General features: G+C 36.6%; 2 protein-coding genes and 1 long non-coding RNA gene across 6 annotated transcripts; 1 reads left to right on the top strand and 2 right to left on the bottom strand.

Moving 5' to 3' along the window:
• Window positions 1-2,062: 2,062 nt before the first annotated feature.
• On the bottom strand, window positions 2,063-5,448 carry LOC311098555. Of its 3 annotated transcripts, XR_014609494.1 has the most exons (8): window positions 5,399-5,448; window positions 5,230-5,302; window positions 5,075-5,147; window positions 4,917-4,963; window positions 4,459-4,549; window positions 4,268-4,366; window positions 3,927-4,050; window positions 2,063-2,433 (listed from the first exon to the last, which is right to left on the bottom strand). It is a non-coding gene; the product is annotated as an uncharacterized lncRNA (long non-coding RNA). The 3 variants fall into 3 exon arrangements; XR_014609495.1 differs by lacking the exon at window positions 4,917-4,963 and having other exon boundaries at window positions 2,296-2,433; window positions 5,399-5,441; XR_014609496.1 differs by lacking the exon at window positions 4,917-4,963 and having other exon boundaries at window positions 2,296-2,433; window positions 5,230-5,298; window positions 5,399-5,428.
• A 7,146-nt stretch (window positions 5,449-12,594) lies between these two features.
• Window positions 12,595-15,818, top strand: LOC311098551 (uncharacterized protein). The gene is made up of 3 exons (XM_084138793.1): window positions 12,595-12,744; window positions 13,323-13,498; window positions 14,517-15,818. Exons 1-3 carry the CDS (start codon window positions 12,629-12,631, stop codon window positions 15,545-15,547), a joined length of 1,323 nt encoding a protein of 440 aa, XP_083994919.1. The 5' UTR covers window positions 12,595-12,628; the 3' UTR covers window positions 15,548-15,818.
• Window positions 15,819-15,820: 2 nt separating this feature from the next.
• On the bottom strand, window positions 15,821-19,633 carry LOC311098552 (uncharacterized protein). Of its 2 annotated transcripts, none has more exons than XM_084138795.1 (5): window positions 18,553-19,615; window positions 18,281-18,402; window positions 17,821-17,984; window positions 17,597-17,729; window positions 15,821-16,871 (listed from the first exon to the last, which is right to left on the bottom strand). In XM_084138795.1, the coding sequence occupies exons 1-5, from the start codon at window positions 18,632-18,634 to the stop codon at window positions 16,410-16,412; spliced, it is 963 nt and encodes a 320-aa protein (XP_083994921.1). In that variant the 5' UTR covers window positions 18,635-19,615; the 3' UTR covers window positions 15,821-16,409. The 2 variants fall into 2 exon arrangements, with proteins under 2 accessions (XP_083994921.1, XP_083994920.1); XM_084138794.1 differs by having other exon boundaries at window positions 15,827-16,916; window positions 18,553-19,633.
• Window position 19,634: the final 1 nt, after the last annotated feature.

Here is a 19,634-nt window from a genome sequence, read left to right as displayed (position 1 = left end):
GATGACGTTGATGTGATCACACACATGACTAGTATGGAACGCCGTTGGGGACAATACTTATTATATGCAACGCGTGAAATTTGGACGCATTAACACGCACAGTTTGTACGCGTAAATACGAAGTATATGTTCGGGTGTCGCGTCAGACCGCACAACAGCCAATAGCGTTGCTCTATTTAGGATTTCATTTGCATTTGTGATGCGATGGCACGTTGCTGTATACATATATAAACATCAGACGACATTTCTTTCCGTGAGGGATGATGTGCTGTTAGGTAAGCAAATACCTATGCAAACGTCACACGTAACATTTGTTCGTGAATGAGATCGTAATTTTACGTTGGCATGTACATAGGCAAGCGTAAAACTTTAGAGTCAATGATGCATTTATACTTTGGCTGTGATGTCAGTGCTGTGTCATGCTGTGGCATCTCATCCCGTTTGTACTCATGCAGGTTTTTTGTCTCCAGTAACGTGGAAAAGTGGATTGCTCTCTACGATGGCTCTTAGAAATTTTTTATTAAACTGTCAAAGAACTTTTACAGACTGCATTCAGTTTGCATCCTCTTATAACAGGCTATATACACATGTACAGTGCTTAATTTGTAAAGTGGGAGGTCCCGGAGCGCAGATCCGGCGACTCAAAACGGGGGTTGGAGGTAACGGAACAAAACAAACAAAAAAATAAAAAATAAAATAAAAATTACACTGCCTACGTAGCTTCTCTGCAGGGACAGCGCCAGAGAATTTTTAACGCATGTGCTGAGTGGGTGCTAGATTTGACGGAGAGCCGCGCAAAACTTGGCCACTAAATATTTAATATTCAGTTATGTTAATGATCACAATTAAAGTTTTAATTTTATTAAATTGAACAAGGGCAACTTTCAGCATTCAATCAAATAGGCCTATTCTAAAAGATGTAGGCTATTATTAATAATAATGTTATTTCAGCACAATATCTCGTCATTTCGAAATAATATGTGTGCGTGCATCTGTAAATCCGGTGACGCGTGTATTGATTTTTATTAATAAACAAGTGTTTTCTCTAAAAGTGTCGACTCGGCTGCAAAGATGAAGTTGACGATCGCCATCTCCGTGTGAACGCGCTTATAGAGAGAAATGCACATAAATAAGACTAATGGATTACATAATCAGAGAGTAGCCTTTTTTCTTTTTTCGTTTTGAATGATTTCGTTTAAAGACATTTCAAGCTTTGTGTATTTGATGTATTTGTCATGTCTGTGTGAGGCATACACTGAGTTTCGTTAAGTTAGGGTGTGCTCTAGTTCACGTGCAATGGAAGTGAGCGCGCGGGCGCCTCCGTTATATTTGTTTCGTAGGCCTATACAGGCAATTGGTTGATGAAAAATTGATTAAAATTAAGATACAATTTATACAAAACGAAATTCACTTTAAAGAAAGGCTTTCTACAAAACAACTTCAACTTCAACGGTCAAAATCATGTCTGACCCGCTCCATGTCTCATATTGCGCATCCTATCTTACTCGGTCGTGCTGTTCACTTTTCATAAATCAACATAAATGGAAAAAAAAATAACATTATAATATTTTAACAAATATGAAACTAAATGCGCTTTTTTAATGGCTAAAACAGTATAGTAGGCCTACATACTTTCAAATTTCTGCACATTAATTTAATTCTGAATTTTGCACACACAAGTTGAAAGGCATTTGTTCAAATCAAGTTCACGGATAATTGTGCGTGCATTCATTAATCATTATGATACTAAAATCCTACACTGTAAAGAGGTTGCTGTAAATTTTACAGTAACTTACTGGCAGCTGGATGCCAGTAAGTTACTGTAAAATGTTTTACAGTATTATTACTGTATTTTCACTTACAGTATACTGTACCATTTACTGTAATTGCATTTACAGTATTATTACTGTACTTGCATTTACAGTATTATTACCGTATTTTCATTTACAGTATTAGTATTGAGGTTTTTTTTTTCTTTTTTTTTTTTCATCATTTAAATTTTCTTTTTTAAATTTATGTTTACCCCACCCCCCAAAAAATCACAATAACTCACAAACATTTGTCCTTATAATATTCTTTTTAATCGTTGAACATTTTGTTTTAGAAGTACAAATTACAAATCTTGACCTTTTGGAGCCACTAGCTGAAGAAAAAAAAAGGCAACATCTCCAAAGTCCATAGAATTAATCTCCTGGTGACCATTTATATCTGTAGCATGGCAAAAACGTACACACACTGAAAAGCAAAACAGGCCAGTCAGCAAGTCAGTTTGTGTTGTTACATTTCAGTAATTTTGCCAGTCAAAGTTGACAAGCTCTCTGATGAGAAACACTGAGGGTTTCAGGCTGATGCTTTTCTTTGGACCTTTCCAGATTTCCATCTGATCTGTGCCTTTGGTGTTTGGTGCCATCAGGGTTGACTCTCAGAATGAACCTGCAAACACAAGCAGGGAAAAAATACATAATTTTTTCAGACCGGTGTTGGCAGAATTTTCCCTAACCCTCAGACTTGATGCTGCATGTACTTTGGCGTTAATAAAAGCACTACATCTGATTCTGAATCCACCTACAGTAGTGGTGGGGGAAAAATCGATTCTGTTCAGTGTCGCAATATTTTGCGCACGCAATTATATTGATACAGTAGCGCAAAGTATTCCAATAAAGGTTATAAGGCTGTGACGGTGGCAGTTTTTTTTACCACTGCGGTGGTAATGGACCAACTACCTGCAGTGGTTGGGGGGTTATTATGAAAATTGAAATAAAAAAATGTAGTTTACTCGAGCAAAAAAGTCTTTATTTGAGCAATTCCGTCAAAGAAGCAACACAAAGCCTGTAAAGCATTCAAATACATATCAGTAAATATTAGAAACTTACATAATAGAAAAGTTAAATCTATAAAAAAAAAAACTTTCGTTTAATACTTCCACACAAAGACACGTGATTCCACATGAAGCCATACTGCTCTGTGCTTTGAGAGGGATGACACGAGGAGGAAAGAGACCATCGATCTATTTTCTGATATCTTCATGTTTTCTACTTGTTGTAAAAGGTATGAAAAGTGAATTTAATCTTCCACAAGGGCAAGACATTTAAGCTATGTTTGAAATTGCGCTGCCAAAGAGAGCGAAACTAAAAATCAAATAAACTTGACGCGCCGTACATGTCTAATAACAAGCAAAAACTGTGTTGAAATGAATCTGACGTGCAAGTAAAAATGTAGGCTATCTGTCCTACAACGTTTTTCTACTTTACCACAGTAAAGAATGTGAATGTAATAGGCCTAAATAAAAGCGAACCAAGGAAGAAACGTTTATAATCCCCTTCGAAAATCGAGACGTACGTGAAGATTTTGGGGAAAAAACAAGGTATTACATGCAGGGATGAGTCACAATTTTTGGATATTCGATTAGTTTATTTAATTATAGAATTATAGTATATCGAATAGGTTCTGTAATTATTCTCTAAAATAAAATCTCCATGTTTTTGGTGCTAATGCGGTGGTGACGCGTTCATATAATTACGTTCTGTAATAAGGTCCTGTGTCCTGAATGTTCAAGGACAAAGTTTTTGCACTAGCTTCCAGTAAATGTGTAGCAGAATCGAATCGCAATACTTGCTGTATCGCAATGTTAGGAAGCGCAATAATATTGAATTGTGGCCCAAATAACGCAATACTATCGAATCATCAAATTTTTGCCAATTTCCACCCCTAACCTACAGGGATGGTATTACCCCATAATACATTACATTAAAATCATTAAAGCATTTCAATACATTCCTGTAGCTTAGATTTCCAGGGAATGGATAATTTTTTTAATTAAACTTAATACAATGTAAGTTGCTTTGGATAAAAGTGACTTCCAAATGCATGCATGTAAATGTAATGTAATGTAAAAAAAATATATATATATATATATTTTGGTTTACCTGATTCTGCATTCGACAAAATAGACAGCTAATGCTGAAGAGTCGTCTGTTAGCAGTTGTAACTGGATGATGATTCTGCCCTTCATTGTCAGCATCCATGTTTTTGCTTTGAGAACAGACTCTCCTGAAACAGACAAAGTCACAGCAGCCTTTTAGTGTTATAGTTTACAGAAAAAAACTAAAATACAATAACAGAACTTATTACTAACAACAATAACATGTGGGGTGAAGATGAGGTAAGATATAATGTTGTATGGTGTTTATAGTTTTTAATCAATTAAACAACATTAAAAATATTAGTTAGCAAAACTTTGCTATATTGATAATGGTATATTGCTAACCCTTTCCTCCTCCTTCTCCTCTTCCTCCTCCAACGTCAACCCGTTCTGTGTATTAGTGGAGAGCGTCAGCAGTGATGTACAGTCCGGAGGGAATGGCCGCTGCAAATTCAAAATAAAGAACAGAAAATAACATGTTTGCCTGCTTAACTAATGCATACTTCAGCTAATTTAGTTGATGTCATCTTACTCACCTGTAGATGTTATCACCATTACGAAGGCAATCACAAAAAAGACTCCAAAATACACCTCCGACATTTCAGACGACATAATTCAGACCACAAACTTGAAAATAAAACAAAAGATGAAATTAACAATGCTGTTGGATAAAGGGTTAGTTTACTCAAAATTGTGAATTCTGTCACCATTTACTCACCCTCAACTTGTTCATAACTTCCATTAAATTATTTAAAGTGCTGTATACAAAAGAAGATATTTTAAAGAACATGAGCAACCAAACAGTTACTGGTCCCCATTGACATCCAAAGTATTTTTTCTATTATAGAAGTCCATGCGGACCAGCCACTATTTACCAACATTATTCAAAATATCTTATTTTATGTTCAGACGAAAGAACTTCATGCAGGTTTAGAACACGTTGTGGGCGAGTAAATGATGACATACATAATTTTCTGTTTAAGGTGTAACTTACTACGTTATCCCTTTAACTTAGTTTTACTCAGTATTTACGTTGTACATCTGCCAAAAAGTTGTGAAAGAGGAGACAGAACATACCAAAGTTATTATGCTTCTCTGTTTAATAAGTTTACTTCGGCTAATTTAGGTGAAGTTGACCATAACGTTACATACCAGTTGATGTTATCACAATGAAAAGGCTCCAACACACTCCATCGTTGCAGATGGCATTATCCAGATCACAAACCTAAAAATAAATCATATAGGCCTACGTGAAAATATTGTTTAAAACCCGCACTTTAACAAGGGTTTCGTCTATCTCACTTTACCTCAGTATTTCACGTTGAGTTTGCTGTTAGCTCGGTTAACGTTACCGACGACTCCGCCCGCCTGATGAGCTAACTTGCGTTAAAGAGGCAGAGGAACACACAACCATTATTTTTCATAGTTTTAACTAAAGAATATTTCGGCTAATATAGGTGAACTTAACTTACTCACCAGTTAATATTATCACCGTGACAGCGACCCGGCCGACAGTCAGGAAAAAAGAGTAATAAAGGCACCAAAAAAACATTCTGACGACAGTCAGGAAAAAAAGGCACTAAAACCATTCAGACGAAAACAAAACGATACATCATGTTAGTTTGCTGTTAACATAAGTAAAAACATTTGAAAATGTTTGTTTTACATAAAATAGAAATTATATACTAACCTTTTTGGTGAGTTACATGATCTTTTGTCCGTGCATTAACTGCCACTTCACCCCTCAAAAAAACACTTGAAAAGAAATCCCTCTTGCCATTGGTCAGTTTTTCGCGGGCAAGTTCACTACTGTAAATTGATTTACAGTAGTGAAGAATTACAGTAGTGACCCTATATTTTCCCATAATCCTTTGCTGTTTACAGTAACATACTGTATACATATTTTACAGTATCTTACTGTACATATTACAGTAAAATACTGTTCAAATTACAGAAATCCGTTACAGTGTAATAAATAGGCTATGCTATGTACAAAAATCAGAAAAGCCCAAATCAGAAAAACAAATCAAATGAGCCCAGAATATGAACGCAATTACACGTTAAGCATTTTCCTCCCATAGAAACCCATTATAAGAACGCTTAATGTGGCTTAATGCAGATTAGAATGTCCCCTTATTATGTCGAAATAACGAGATATTAGCCTATGTCGATACTAGGCTACTGTAGCCAGGGTTTAATAATTAGTGAGGTCCAGGGTGGGGTGTCAATAATTATACATAATAGTGCCAATAAATGCCATAAATCATTCAACTTTAATAAATACAATGAATAATAAAGTTAGCAAAGGCTAAATACTAAATACTGTGGCTATTGTTTTTTCAAAATGACTGGAGTAATCTCCGAGTGGGCCAGCATCAATCTGGTATGAGAGACTCTGGAATGCTCCTTGAAGTCGGGATGTCAGTTTGACTGGAAATAATTAATACACATATACTGTATGTATACTGTATATGTCAGATAAAAATAATCTAGGCCTAATAACAACAATATATTGTAACAATCACAAATTTAACAATTATATTATAACAATAAGGCAAATACAAAAGCAGAAAACAAAGCACCAGTAGCCTATGACAATTTACAAATCTTTATTCAACATTTAAACAGACACAATCATACGACACATAAACATTACAGAATCACTACAGCAGGCGGACCACGTAAACTGTGGGGCAGCCAGTCCAAGTCCAAGTGTAAATAGCAACAGTTGTGGATTCAGTAGACATTTAGATGCTATTTACTTATAAATAGTGACAGATAACGTTACTATTTGCTCATCAGTATTGTTGTGCATTAAACATCCTGCAATTTAACTGAAAGTAGATTATTAGATTTATAAAACAATATTAAAATCATGGCAACTTATTGAGATATTAAAGACTAGAGCTACCCCTAACCTTACCCTAAATGTAACTTTTATGAATTAAAATGAATTTTAAGTCAAATCATTTTTATTGAAAACAATTTTGCGTTTAATAACTGTAAAGTTATATAAAAAAAAAGCGCTGTCAGTGGGAATAAAACCCCGGTCTCCCTTTACACGTTACGCCACAGAAACCGCTGACTAAAGAGGTGACTTTTTCCACATATAGGGTAGACTGGCCTAGTGTAATTAGTTCTGCCAACAAGTAGGCTATTTGCAGTGGTCCAAATAGACACCTCGAATGCATAACCAGGGGGGAAATAGGCTATGGATCACAGAGACCACTCACTTTTCCTACAGGACAAATTCCTTTAACGTTACAAAAGAATATAATGTTAATTCATGCAGTCATTGAATGTATTTAATCATTGACTCTAAATTATCACCAGTTTAACTAAAACAGAAAAATTTGTATGTCGCACATCAAATAAGACTCAGAAATATTGCACGTTCAAAAATGTCATGTTTTCACGACGAAAACGTTCGTATAGAAACACGTAACAAAAAATACACGGCCAAAAATGTTGCGTTAAGGCGATACAAACGATCGTGTCTTTAAATAACATGACAAAAAACTTCGCGTTTAGACGTACAAAACGTTCGCGTTTACACGGACCAAAAAGACGCGTACAAACTGTGCGTGTTAATGGTCCGTGTACGTTTTGATAGTTTGTTTTCCAATTTGAAATGAAATAAGCAGAAACGAGAAAACGGCCCCTTTATTCGTTTTTTCGTTTTTTCAAAAAAACGAAAAAACGAGATTTCGGCTTGATTTTTCGTTTTTTAGTTCACAGGCAAAAAACGAATAAATGACTTCAAAATTCATTTTCCACATGTGGGCGGCCTGACACGCCCCCTTCCGCCGATTGGTCAAGCAAATCTGAGCATGTGACGTCATCAGTTGTCGCTCAGGTCAGGGTCTGTTCAACAAAATAATAGTCCTTTACTATGGCTACAGATTCTTAAACTGTACAGGGCAGGTCCGGGCTTTCTTCTGTGCAACTTTACGCGTTTCACAGAAATCTTTACATCAGAAATATTAATTATTAGTCTGCCACCAGCCTGTTTTATTTAGCTGTGTGTGGTGAAGCTGCGCTTGACAGCGCCGAGTGGGAGAAACTCACTGACCAATGTTCAGTCAGCAGTCAGAACTTTTCTTTTAGACGCTCCGTTTTGCCACGGGATGCTGATTGCAAATACTGTAATGCCAATCGGCTGAGGGTGGGTACCGATGATGGTGAAATACATTTTTACTGAAACTGTAATCATATCCGCGACCCGTGAGAATGAGACGGATGATTGACAGGACGATAGCGGAGGCAATTAAAGGCGCAAGATAACTTCTGTTAACAACAACATAAATAAAAAAGTGTTTAATATAAGTGACTTTGTCTTTGTTTTATTGTTTTTGTTGTTTTTAGTCAAATAATTGTGAACCACAAACTGAGCCTTCGTTTTAAAGGGCAATTTCCAAATATATTTTATTTATTTGTTATAATATGGGTATTTTATAATACAGCATAAATAAAAACAAGCACACATAATATGTATGCCTATAGGCTAAACACCACAGTTTTTTGGTTTTGTTTGTGTGAACTTTTATCCCCAACCATATTTCTTCATGGGCTCCACGCCAGGGGTCACGCTCAGCACCCCTACTTCCCATGGTAATTAACAGTATGCTGACCCAGTTTATATGTAAAATCTTTGGTATGTGTAATCTATATGTAATATCTAAAAACACTTCACAGTGTGATGGAAATAAACTTTTCTTAAAGCGTCTTGTATATCACCACAGATTTATTGACACCCTTCTATCTGTGTTGTACTGTATACTGTAATAGACAATTGTCCTGCAGAATGATGAGGTTTTTTGTAAGAAAAACATTGCGAGCAAATGTCAAATTGTTTTTTGAAATTTAAATTAACAACGTAAGAGGCTTTAGGCTGTCTGATTAACTCTGTATGAACAAACACCCAGCTTTGCAGTATAGGTGGCACAGAAGCAGCATCTGACCCTGCATTTAGATTTACATTACACACTGTCTAATGCAGCTCAAAGGAGGCACTGTGAATTTGCATAGCAATTTCATTCTAAGAGGCTATTAAATGTGAAGTGACAACATGAAACACTACTTTCAAAATATAAAAAAAACACCAGTAGTTGGTGGCAAGTCAGCCTGATAATGATTAAATACCAATTTTATCCCCATCAGATCACTCAGTTTCTGATGCAGAAAAGTTAGTTTTCTGATGCAGAAAAGTTAGTTCATGCATTCATGACCTCGAGACTAGATTACTGTAATGCTTTATTAGCTGGTTGTCCTGCATCCTCAATAAACAAGCTACAGTTAGTCCAAAATGCAGCCGCTGTTCTTACTCAAGAAAATATGATCATATAACACCGCTTTTATCATCACTACACATTGGTTACCTATAAAGTCCCGTATTAACTACAAGGTATTGCTACTGACTTATAAAGCCCTAAACGGCTTAGCTCCAGTCTATTTAACGGATCTTCTATCACCCTATAATCCATCGCGCTCTTTAAGATCAATAAATTCGAGGCTTTTGGTCATACCTTATATCCAGATCAACCAAAGGAGGGAGAGCATTTTCACATTTAGCTCCAAAACTCTGGAATAGCCTTCCTGATACTGTTCGTTGCTCAGATTCGCTCTCCCAGTTTAAAACTAGATTAAATACGCATCTCTTCAGCCAGGCATTCATATAATATTTTTAATCTTAGTTAAATCCGGTCTCTAGTTCATAAACGCCAGAGGAGAACTGGCCCCCGACTGAGCCTGGGTTCTCCCAAGGTTTTTTTTCTCCATTAGGTCACTTGATGGAGTTTTTCGGTTCCTTGCCACTGTTGCCTTTGGCTTGCTCAGTTGGGGATATTTTGGGGATATTTAATTTTAATTTTATCAATCAATAAATTCCATTAGAAACAAACCTTGTTGTATTATTTTAATTTAATACTGTGAAGCTGCTTTGATACAATCTGTATTGTGAAAAGCGCTATACAATTATACTTGACTTGACAATTTACTCATTTAGGCTCACAATAAGCAGATTACATAATTATACCATTAAAAAAAAAAAAAAAATATATAATAATAATAATAATAATAATAATAATAATAATAATAATAATAAATATATATATATATATATATATATATATATATATATATATATATATATATATATATATATATATATATAAAGGCAGAATCACTTACTGGTGGAACCCAAATGAAAGTCCAGTCCTGGCTGTATAATCAAACAATAAAAACGAGAAACAATGCATGCCATCAAGAACATTCATTGAATCCACAGGAACTTGATCCAGTTTCCCCCATTTTTACTAATAACTACTTTGTGTAAATTCAGAGAACAGTAAGGCAAACTATTAAGCATGAACTCAAACAGGATCAATTACAATTTTCAAAGCATTTTGGAACTCTTCTTGGTGGAAATTGACAGCACGTTTTCAGCTCATTCTGCAGGACAATTGTCTATTACAGTATACAGTACAACACAGATAGAAGGGTGCCAATAAATCTGTGGTGATATACAAGACGCTTTAAGAAAAGTTTATTTCCATCACACTGTGAAGTGTTTTTAGATATTACATATAGATTACACATACCAAAGATTTTACATATAAACTGGGTCAGCATACTGTTATGGGAAGTATAGGGGTGCTGAGCGTGACCCCTGGCGTGGAGCCCATGAAGAAATATGGTTGGGGATAAAAGTTCACACAAACAAAACCAAAAAACTGTGGTGTTTAGCCTATAGGCATACATATTATGTGTGCTTGTTTTTATTTATGCTGTATTATAAAATACCCATATTATAACAAATAAATAAAATATATTTGGAAATTGCCCTTTAAAACGAAGGCTCAGTTTGTGGTTCACAATTATTTGACTAAAAACAACAAAAACAATAAAACAAAGACAAAGTCACTTATATTAAACACTTTTTTATTTATGTTGTTGTTAACAGAAGTTATTTTTTTTATTTTTATTTTTTTTTTATTTTTTTTTATTTAAACTTTCAAAAAAGCTTACAGACATATCAAATATATGCATCAAACATAAGACAAACAGAAACTGGGGAAAACATATAACAGATCTTACATTGTACAGAGTAAAACATTAAATTCTACAAATTATTCTTTTCAATATAAGAGACGTTTTTATGCACTTCTTATTTCCAGTGATTGAGTTCAATGAGTCATAGAATATTTTAAGATCCTTACAGAAAAAATTAAAGGAGGGTATTATAGATATTACTTTAGCTTTATGTATATGAAACTTCCCAAGAAGAATTATTAACTTTAATGTGTTATCAATTATATCTGAGCCAGTATTGCAGTCTAAGAATAATATCATAGCCTCATCAATTCTAATTATTTTGTAGAATGTATCAAAAACCATCATAGATACCTGCTTCCAAAAGTCTTCAGAATATTTACAATTACAAAACATATGTATGAGAGTTTCAGATTCAAGATCACAAAAACAACATTGTGGTGAGAAATCTTTTTTAAACTTATTAAGAAATGCGTTACATGGATAATACCTGTGTAGTATTTTAAAATGAATTTCCTTGACCTTATTTGGCAGTAAAAATGTATTACTTGCTGACCAGATTGTCTCAGTTGAAGGTATAGAAGAAAAAATTTGTTTCCATTTCTGAATTGCTATTGGGTAACAGCTAATATCTTGATTAAGACACTTTCTGATGTAAGAGTTATTACACTTCTTATCCAAAATATTAACACCTCCTATAATAAGTTTAGGAGTCTGCCGTAACACTGAGTTGTAACTGAGATGTGCTTTCACAAGCTGAAGCAATTTAATGGAGATATTTTTAACAACCATATTGTAATCTCTACATGTAGATTCAATACCTGAGAGAGCAAGAAATTGTTCTTAACAGAAGTTATCTTGCGCCTTTAATTGCCTCCGCTATCGTCCTGTCAATCATCCGTCTCATTCTCACGGGTCGCGGATATGATTACAGTTTCAGTAAAAATGTATTTCACCATCATCGGTACCCACCCTCAGCCGATTGGCATTACAGTATTTGCAATCAGCATCCCGTGGCAAAACGGAGCGTCTAAAAGAAAAGTTCTGACTGCTGACTGAACATTGGTCAGTGAGTTTCTCCCACTCGGCGCTGTCAAGCGCAGCTTCACCACACACAGCTAAATAAAACAGGCTGGTGGCAGACTAATAATTAATATTTCTGATGTAAAGATTTCTGTGAAACGCGTAAAGTTGCACAGAAGAAAGCCCGGACCTGCCCTGTACAGTTTAAGAATCTGTAGCCATAGTAAAGGACTATTATTTTGTTGAACAGACCCTGACCTGAGCGACAACTGATGACGTCACATGCTCAGATTTGCTTGACCAATCGGCGGAAGGGGGCGTGTCAGGCCGCCCACATGTGGAAAACGAATTTTGAAGTCATTTATTCGTTTTTTGCCTGTGAACTAAAAAACGAAAAATCAAGCCGAAATCTCGTTTTTTCGTTTTTTTGAAAAAACGAAAAAACGAATAAAGGGGCCGTTTTCTCGTTTCTGCTTATTTCATTTCAAATTGGAAAACAAACTATCAAAACGTACACGGACCGTTAATGCGTCCAAATTTCACGCGTTGCATATAATAGGTATAGGGATGGCTAGTGCCTACGTCATCGTAGCCAAATACGTCACTTCCGTGTCCAAACCGAATTGGGCTAGAATGGTGCAGTGCTGTGTCCCAAGTTGTAACAACAGAAATGATGTCAATAAAACGATTAGTTACTACCGCTTTCCTTTGGATGACAACGAGAAGAGGAGATGGCTTAAACTGATACGGTAAGCTGGATATCTAACCATGAAAAATACATTTAAGTGCGGGCTAGCGCCAGTATTTGCGCTAAACGTTAGCCGAGATAACGTTACCTGTTGCTGTTAACGATGGAGTGGGGCCACATAAAATAATCGAGATTAAAGTCATTATTTACGGGAATAAAGTTGCCATTTACTAGTTTAATGTGACTGAGTTTAAAGTCGTTATTTATGAGAATCAACTAGCTAGTTATTTATGAAAAGTCATATTGTAAGATATTAAACTTTTTTACAAAAAACAAACATTTTACAAGAATGAACGAGATTAATTACGAGATATACGTAATATTTTACAGAATTAAGTCGTTTACAAGTCCTTTTTTTAGATTTACGTGACAATTTACCAGAATAAAGTCAGTATTTACATTTTTGAGAATGAAGCCATTAACAATATAAAAGTCACTATTTATGTATATACAGTTGCCAAATTGTGTTGCTTTTGTGGAACAGGGGTGAGAGGGACAAGGGTTCTGCACTGGCAGAACCTACTTCTTTTTGTTTATCGCCACAGAGTTCTTTATGTAATGTTTTTTTCTTTTATCCAGGCGTAAAGATTTCACACCTAACTACAACTCAAGGGTCTGTGGATGGCATTTTCCACATGGCAAAGCAGCGGGGCCCACACGGTTTGCCTGGAATGAGGGAAAGGCTTTTCCTCACATCAGCCAGCCGACCAAACGGCAAAAGAAAATGCTCCCGGCGACTGTAGAGGACGAAGGAGGTAGTGATGGGTCGTTCGCGAATGAGCCGGATCTAAGAGCCGGCTCTTGTAGGTGAACGACGGGAGCCGGCTCGCATATCTGAAGAGCCGACTCTATTTTTAAAAATATAGCCTATAGAAATTAAATCATTATGTTGGCTAATAATGAAATAATGAATGATTTTAAATGCATTTAAAATAATTGACTAATTCAAAAACCAACAAAAAACATAATTATATAGGCCTAAAGGCGCACACACATTTGTTTCGACTGTCTGATCAGCCTCACATTCTGTTCCTGTCAATCATACACGCGATGTCAACCAATTAAACTGCATGAGGGAGGGCCGAGCTAACTCACACACACACACACACACACACTAGAGATGAGGATAAACCGCGGATCAGGCGGATGACGTGACGAAAAATAATATTTAAATTAAATTCGGGCGGGTGGCGGTTGAACCAATCAAATGAAAAAAGTTTGCCACTAAGCAAACCTGCAAGCTATGCCCAGCTGTCAGTACTATTGGAGGAGACCTAAACGTATCTTAGATGAGACCGCCTGGGTTATTTTGTTATTTTGTTTCGATATTAATTATATTTTAAAACAGCCAATCGTAGCCTACTACCACTGTGGAATATGCATTTAAAAGAGAGACAGATTATGGTCTGATATGACTCAGAAATGACATCGGGCAATTGCAGCGCAAGATGTTCAGAAGAATGCAAGAGCTAAACTTCTACAAGCTCAATAATATCCACATTAAAAAGTAAAAAAAGAAGGTAAGAAAAATAGTCAGTCATAACTTTGCCCATTAATTAGATGTGCAAGGCAAGCAGGCTAGTTTTTGGGTTGTTATGGACAATTAAAAATGTGAATATTCACGTTGCACAGTTGTGTGGTGGACTTTCAGGGAGTTAAAACATATTTTTTAAAGAGCCGTTTGTGAGTCAAAAAGAGCCGGCTCTTTTCAGTGAGCCGAGTCAAATGAGCCGGCTCACGAAAAAGAGCCGGAATGCCCATCACTAGAAGGAGGAGCTGAACCAGGCCCAAGTCACCTTGACACTGCTCAGAAGACCCCAAGTAGTTCAAGTGTTTTGGTGCTTGAAATTGAGAATAAGATGCTCAGAAAAGAAAATGACAAACTGAAGAAAGAATTGGAGAAACAAAAACAAACATTTTCATTTAGTCAAATATCCTCCCACCCAGACATAGTCAACTATTACACTGGCTTGCCAGATGCTGCCACAGTCTTATTTTTGGAGACCCTTCTTTCCAAATTTGATCTCCAGTATCACTTTGATTGGAACGTCCAAAAAATGCCCTTAATCGATCAGCTGCTCTTGACTTTGATGAAACTCCGACTGAATTGTGGTCTTGTTGACCTTTCTGTGAGGTTTAACTGCTGCCGGGCCACAGTCACCAACATCTTTATCACCATCTCCAGTGCCCTGTATGACATTTTGTATGTCGGCATGATGGAAAACAAAATTCCTTCCAGATTCAAGAACCAAACCTCCCTGCCACATTGCTTCCAACCATTTCCCAATTGTCGGATTGTGCTCGACTGTACTGAAGTACCTGTGTCCAACACAGAAAGTTTGGACACCCAAAGTCATCTGTACAGTCATTACAAAGGAGGTACCACGCTTAAGGCTCTGATTGGTGTGGCACCTAATGGATTCATTACCTTCGCCAGTGACCTGTATGGTGGAAGCACATCGGACAAAGCAATAACAGCAGACTGCGGAGTACTTCAACAGCTAGAAGCAGGTGACATGGTGATGGCTGACAAGGGCTTCACTATTCGTGACATTTTACCTGCAGGTGTTTCACTGAACATCCCAACATTCCTTGTCAACGGACAGTTCACAATGGAGGAAATCAACCACAACAGACTTATTGCCAGTGCAAGAGTTCATGTGGAGCGTTCTATTCAGCGCCTGAAAACATTTCACATTTTGTCATACATTCCGTACCAGTATAAAAAGCATGCAAACAAGATACTGAAAGTGTGTGTTTCTCTCACAAATTTACAGACACCCATCCTCCGTGAAATAGCATGAATTTCCTCTCACTGTTTGCCACAATGCCATCATCAGCATTGAATTTTTCTTTAACTGTATTCCATATGAACTGTATCAATGTTGTTTTTTACTTGCTAATCAATTTTCCTAAACTCACATGTTAAATGTTATATTTTTTTAAAGGTTTGTTATACATATTATCAACACAACTGTGTTTGATCCTCCATAAGCTGAATGAATAATTTTGTTCCGTTTGACAGCCTGGATGCAACTGAAGCTGAACAAGACAATTAAAAAGTCTTCACACTGATTATGTTGCTCCCACTCAATTTATTTGAACTGCATGTTACTGCTTTTCTTTTTCTTTTTTAGAATAAATAAAACAACAAAACACACAAACATCATTTTAACTGGTACAAATGCACAGATATTGATATATACAAATTGGGAGAGGCTACAACATTCAAACTGAAAATAATGCTTTAGAACTAGGAATGTCAAGATTAACTGATTTTTACAATAACCGCGGTCCATAAATCCACTCAAACGCATGAAGTCAATGGCAGGTTCATAAGTTAAATGTGAAAATCTTATTTTCATAGCGGCCAAAGGAAGAGTTAAAAAAAAAAAGGATCATGTGCAGCCGCGTTTGTCACGTAAAAATGGACATGAACCGTGTAAGCACATGGAAAGACATAGATCTTTCAAAAACATCCACATAAATCTGCTTTCTTATAGCTAGCTAGGTAGGTATAGGTATTGCTAATAATGATAATAATAATAATAATAATAATGATATTCTACTGCCTATTTATAAGTTTACTTTTTATTATATTACTTTTTTATATATATTTGAATCCTGACATCCCTATTTAGAACATGTAAACAAATGCAGGGTTAATCATTTAATATCGGAGAGAATATGGGGCAGGAAAATGTCCTTATAAAATATTTCTAAAACACTAATGTTGTTTGCCCAAGCTGGATCTTTATGGATGAACAGAATTACAACATCCAGCGGAGTCCATACCACCAGGTGGCATGTGCCAGCTCCCGTAAGGTACAGGTTGCCCTGAATTTGATGCCAGTAGTTGTGAGTCGGCTTCATTTTCAGTAGGCCAGTAACTTCATCCAGTTTGAGATAAAAGTCCTTTGCCTCTGCTGCCTGAATTATGGTCTTGTTTCTGGCTGCATAAGGACATTTCACCTCAATGATGCAGTCAGCAGATACTGTCCCATCTGGAGAGCCACCAAGCAGGCCACTGTCAGAGAGAAACACTCCGCTCTCCTGGATGGTCACACCAGTGCGCTTCATGTACTCTTCTTTAGCCTTTGGCTCATGAACGATTCCCCAATCACAAGCCTGGGGGTTGAAAGGGAATTTCATACACAATGGCATCACAAGGTGCTTTATAAAGGGAGAGAAGGAAAGAAATATCAGGCCAACCCTTGTAGTACAATCTTTGTTTACACTTGTTTGATTTAAAAATTACCCTAGGGTCTCTATGTGGGTTTTTTCTGCCACCAAAGGGTGATATGTAGAACTAATTGACAATAACCTTCACTGTATTTGAGAGTAAAAACATTTTTGGTGAAGAAACTTAATTGTACATAAATTTTGAATATGTGATAAAAAATAATGTAAACGGTCTAAAATACACTGTGGGCAAATTTACAACCCTTTCAAACCTAGTTTTGGCTGTTTAAAAGCCACAACCATTACAGCTGAAAAAACCTCTGATAAAAAAATTTGATCAACCTTTTTTCCCCAAACACTATTCATCAAGCTCAGACCTGATCAAAACAATTATTTTTTTGTTTTTAAATAATGGATTTTAACCTTGTGAATGCCTTTCATATGTGATTTCACTGCAGTGTCATGGTTGAATGAAAAATTGTGGTTATAATGGGAGTTGCTGGGGAGTATTACTTAAAATTTGATGCTGCAGAAAAAGTAATGTGCCAAAGCAGATGTTTTCACAAGTCTTTGGAAGATCCAGGAGTGTGATAGCATATAACAAATATAACTAAAGGATATGTTTTATTACAGTACCCAAGGGTTAAAAGAACTTTGTGTCCATCACTTACATGAGCTCCTTGCTTGAAGTTGTAATGACCAAGCAGCGTTTTGAATAATGAAGGAGGGTAAGAGTTCCTCTTCACTGCCGCCAACACAAGACCAAAGTTGCTGGCTGTAACTCTCTTCTTGCGATATGCCATCCTGTTATAAAGAAACACACAACAGTTAACCTCACAGTCACTAATGACTTTTAGTACACATGAAATCAATCGATCCTTGTATGTATTATTACCATAAGTCATTCTGAGTTTGCCCAACTGTGGCCCTCTCGATGGCTTCCTTTTGTTGTGGGCTCACAGCAAGGGATGAAAGGAGATGTTGAGCTTTGTCCTCACAATACCCGGAGTTGGCCAATATCCCATCAAAAGTTTTGACGTGATGGCAGGGGTCAAAAGTCTGTCCCAACAAATATCATTGAATCAGAATAACAACAATTAGATCCCTTCATGTCAACATTGTTCACAGACATACATATATTGAGTTGCCTTGTGTACGAAATGCGCCGTTTGAATAAAGTTAAAATTAAAGTCTGAACAGGTTTATGTCTGATTTGCAATTTAAATCTGTGGATATGTCAAACTAAATTTACCATCTTACTAGGGATATCGTCAATCTTTGTAACTGATTTAATGTTGTGTACATGTGAAGTTTCTGATAAAGCAGGACATGAAACAACAAAACACAAGTCAAACCTGAGGCAGTGCAGGAGGTTCTGGAGCTAATATCCAACCCAGACCTGTAAAACGGTCAAGCTGTGCCAGAGATGACGATGCCCATTCTCTGTCCTCCGGGGTGACAGGGCGTTTAATTCCAGCTGAAAAAATAGCATAAAGGATATGATGGTAACTGCTATCTAACCCAGGCTTAGATTTTACTATGAAAAGAAAACATATGGTCATTGTTTTTCCAATGATAACAAAACAGAAAGCATGACAGATATTTCCAAGTTACTCGAAGAACTAACCTTGTGATGTGGAAGGTGCAATCACAGACACTTTCTTGGCCGTGATTTGCTCTGTTTTGGGTGTCGTGGGCCTCTTCCACATACACTCGACATCCGTGCGGGTGAAGTTCTTCTCAGCCCAAATGAGGAGGGCTGCAACATGGTGGCACTTGGACCTCCCGATGGCACAAGAGCAAGAACTTGCCTTCACTTCCTGTCCCTCAACGTGTACCTGAGTGAAATCAACTTTGCTAACCCTCACAAAAAACTCTTAACAATGCTAAGAGGCAAAGCTTTGTAGTGCACTCTGTAAGCCTGCACTGCTAACTTTTTTTTATTATAGTATGTTTATTTTTTTATTGTTTATACTTTTTGCCCCCTGAAGTCTGGTAGTCACTGTATAAGATACCTCCTATATTTACTATTTAATTGTTCGTTTCCTGTCTATTCTGCACACCCTGAGTGTTTTCTTGAGAGCTGAATGTAACAAGTGAATTGTGAGATCAATAAAGGTTTTTCTTATCTTTGTGTTGCACTAGGTGGAGCCAACAACTAGTTAGGTAACGTCTAATCTGTATTGGGCGAGCAATACTTTTCCAGAGTTTTAAGTTGTCAACAAACCATAGGTACTTATTCTAACATAGCTAAGTACAATAGTTAACGTTACACTTGTACAGTAAAGTTAGCTTGGTGGCCGACAGCCTTATGTTAGCGAGGTAACGGTAGCTACTAAAAACTTGTAACGTTTGAACCGTGACAAATGTACAATCTTTTTATGGTAAAGGGCGACAGCTTAATGTTTGATTAACAATTTGTTTTATGCTCATATAAAACAACAAAAGTCATAGAAATTTGTGCCATTTGACGAGTCACTCAAGAGTCGGGACCTCACCTCAACCTCGTAAACTTTACTTTTCATTGAAGCCTGTACTTTCCCTTTCAGACTTCCACCTGCCAGCACACTAACATTTACAACTCTGTTGGAGTTGTACGAGTTCAAACCCTTTTTCACGGACTTTGGGGTGTCCGCAAAATACGATGTCACCGTAAAAAAAGTGACCGGTTCCTTAGCTACTGCCATTGTGTTTACATTAGACGCAGCG

Source organism: Abramis brama (genome assembly GCF_963993115.1).
Source record: "Abramis brama genome assembly, chromosome: 16".
In the NCBI taxonomy this organism is placed as follows: domain Eukaryota; kingdom Metazoa; phylum Chordata; class Actinopteri; order Cypriniformes; family Leuciscidae; genus Abramis; species Abramis brama.
The sequence above is the reverse complement of the archived record's forward strand: the minus strand, read 5'-3'. Positions and strand labels throughout refer to the sequence as shown.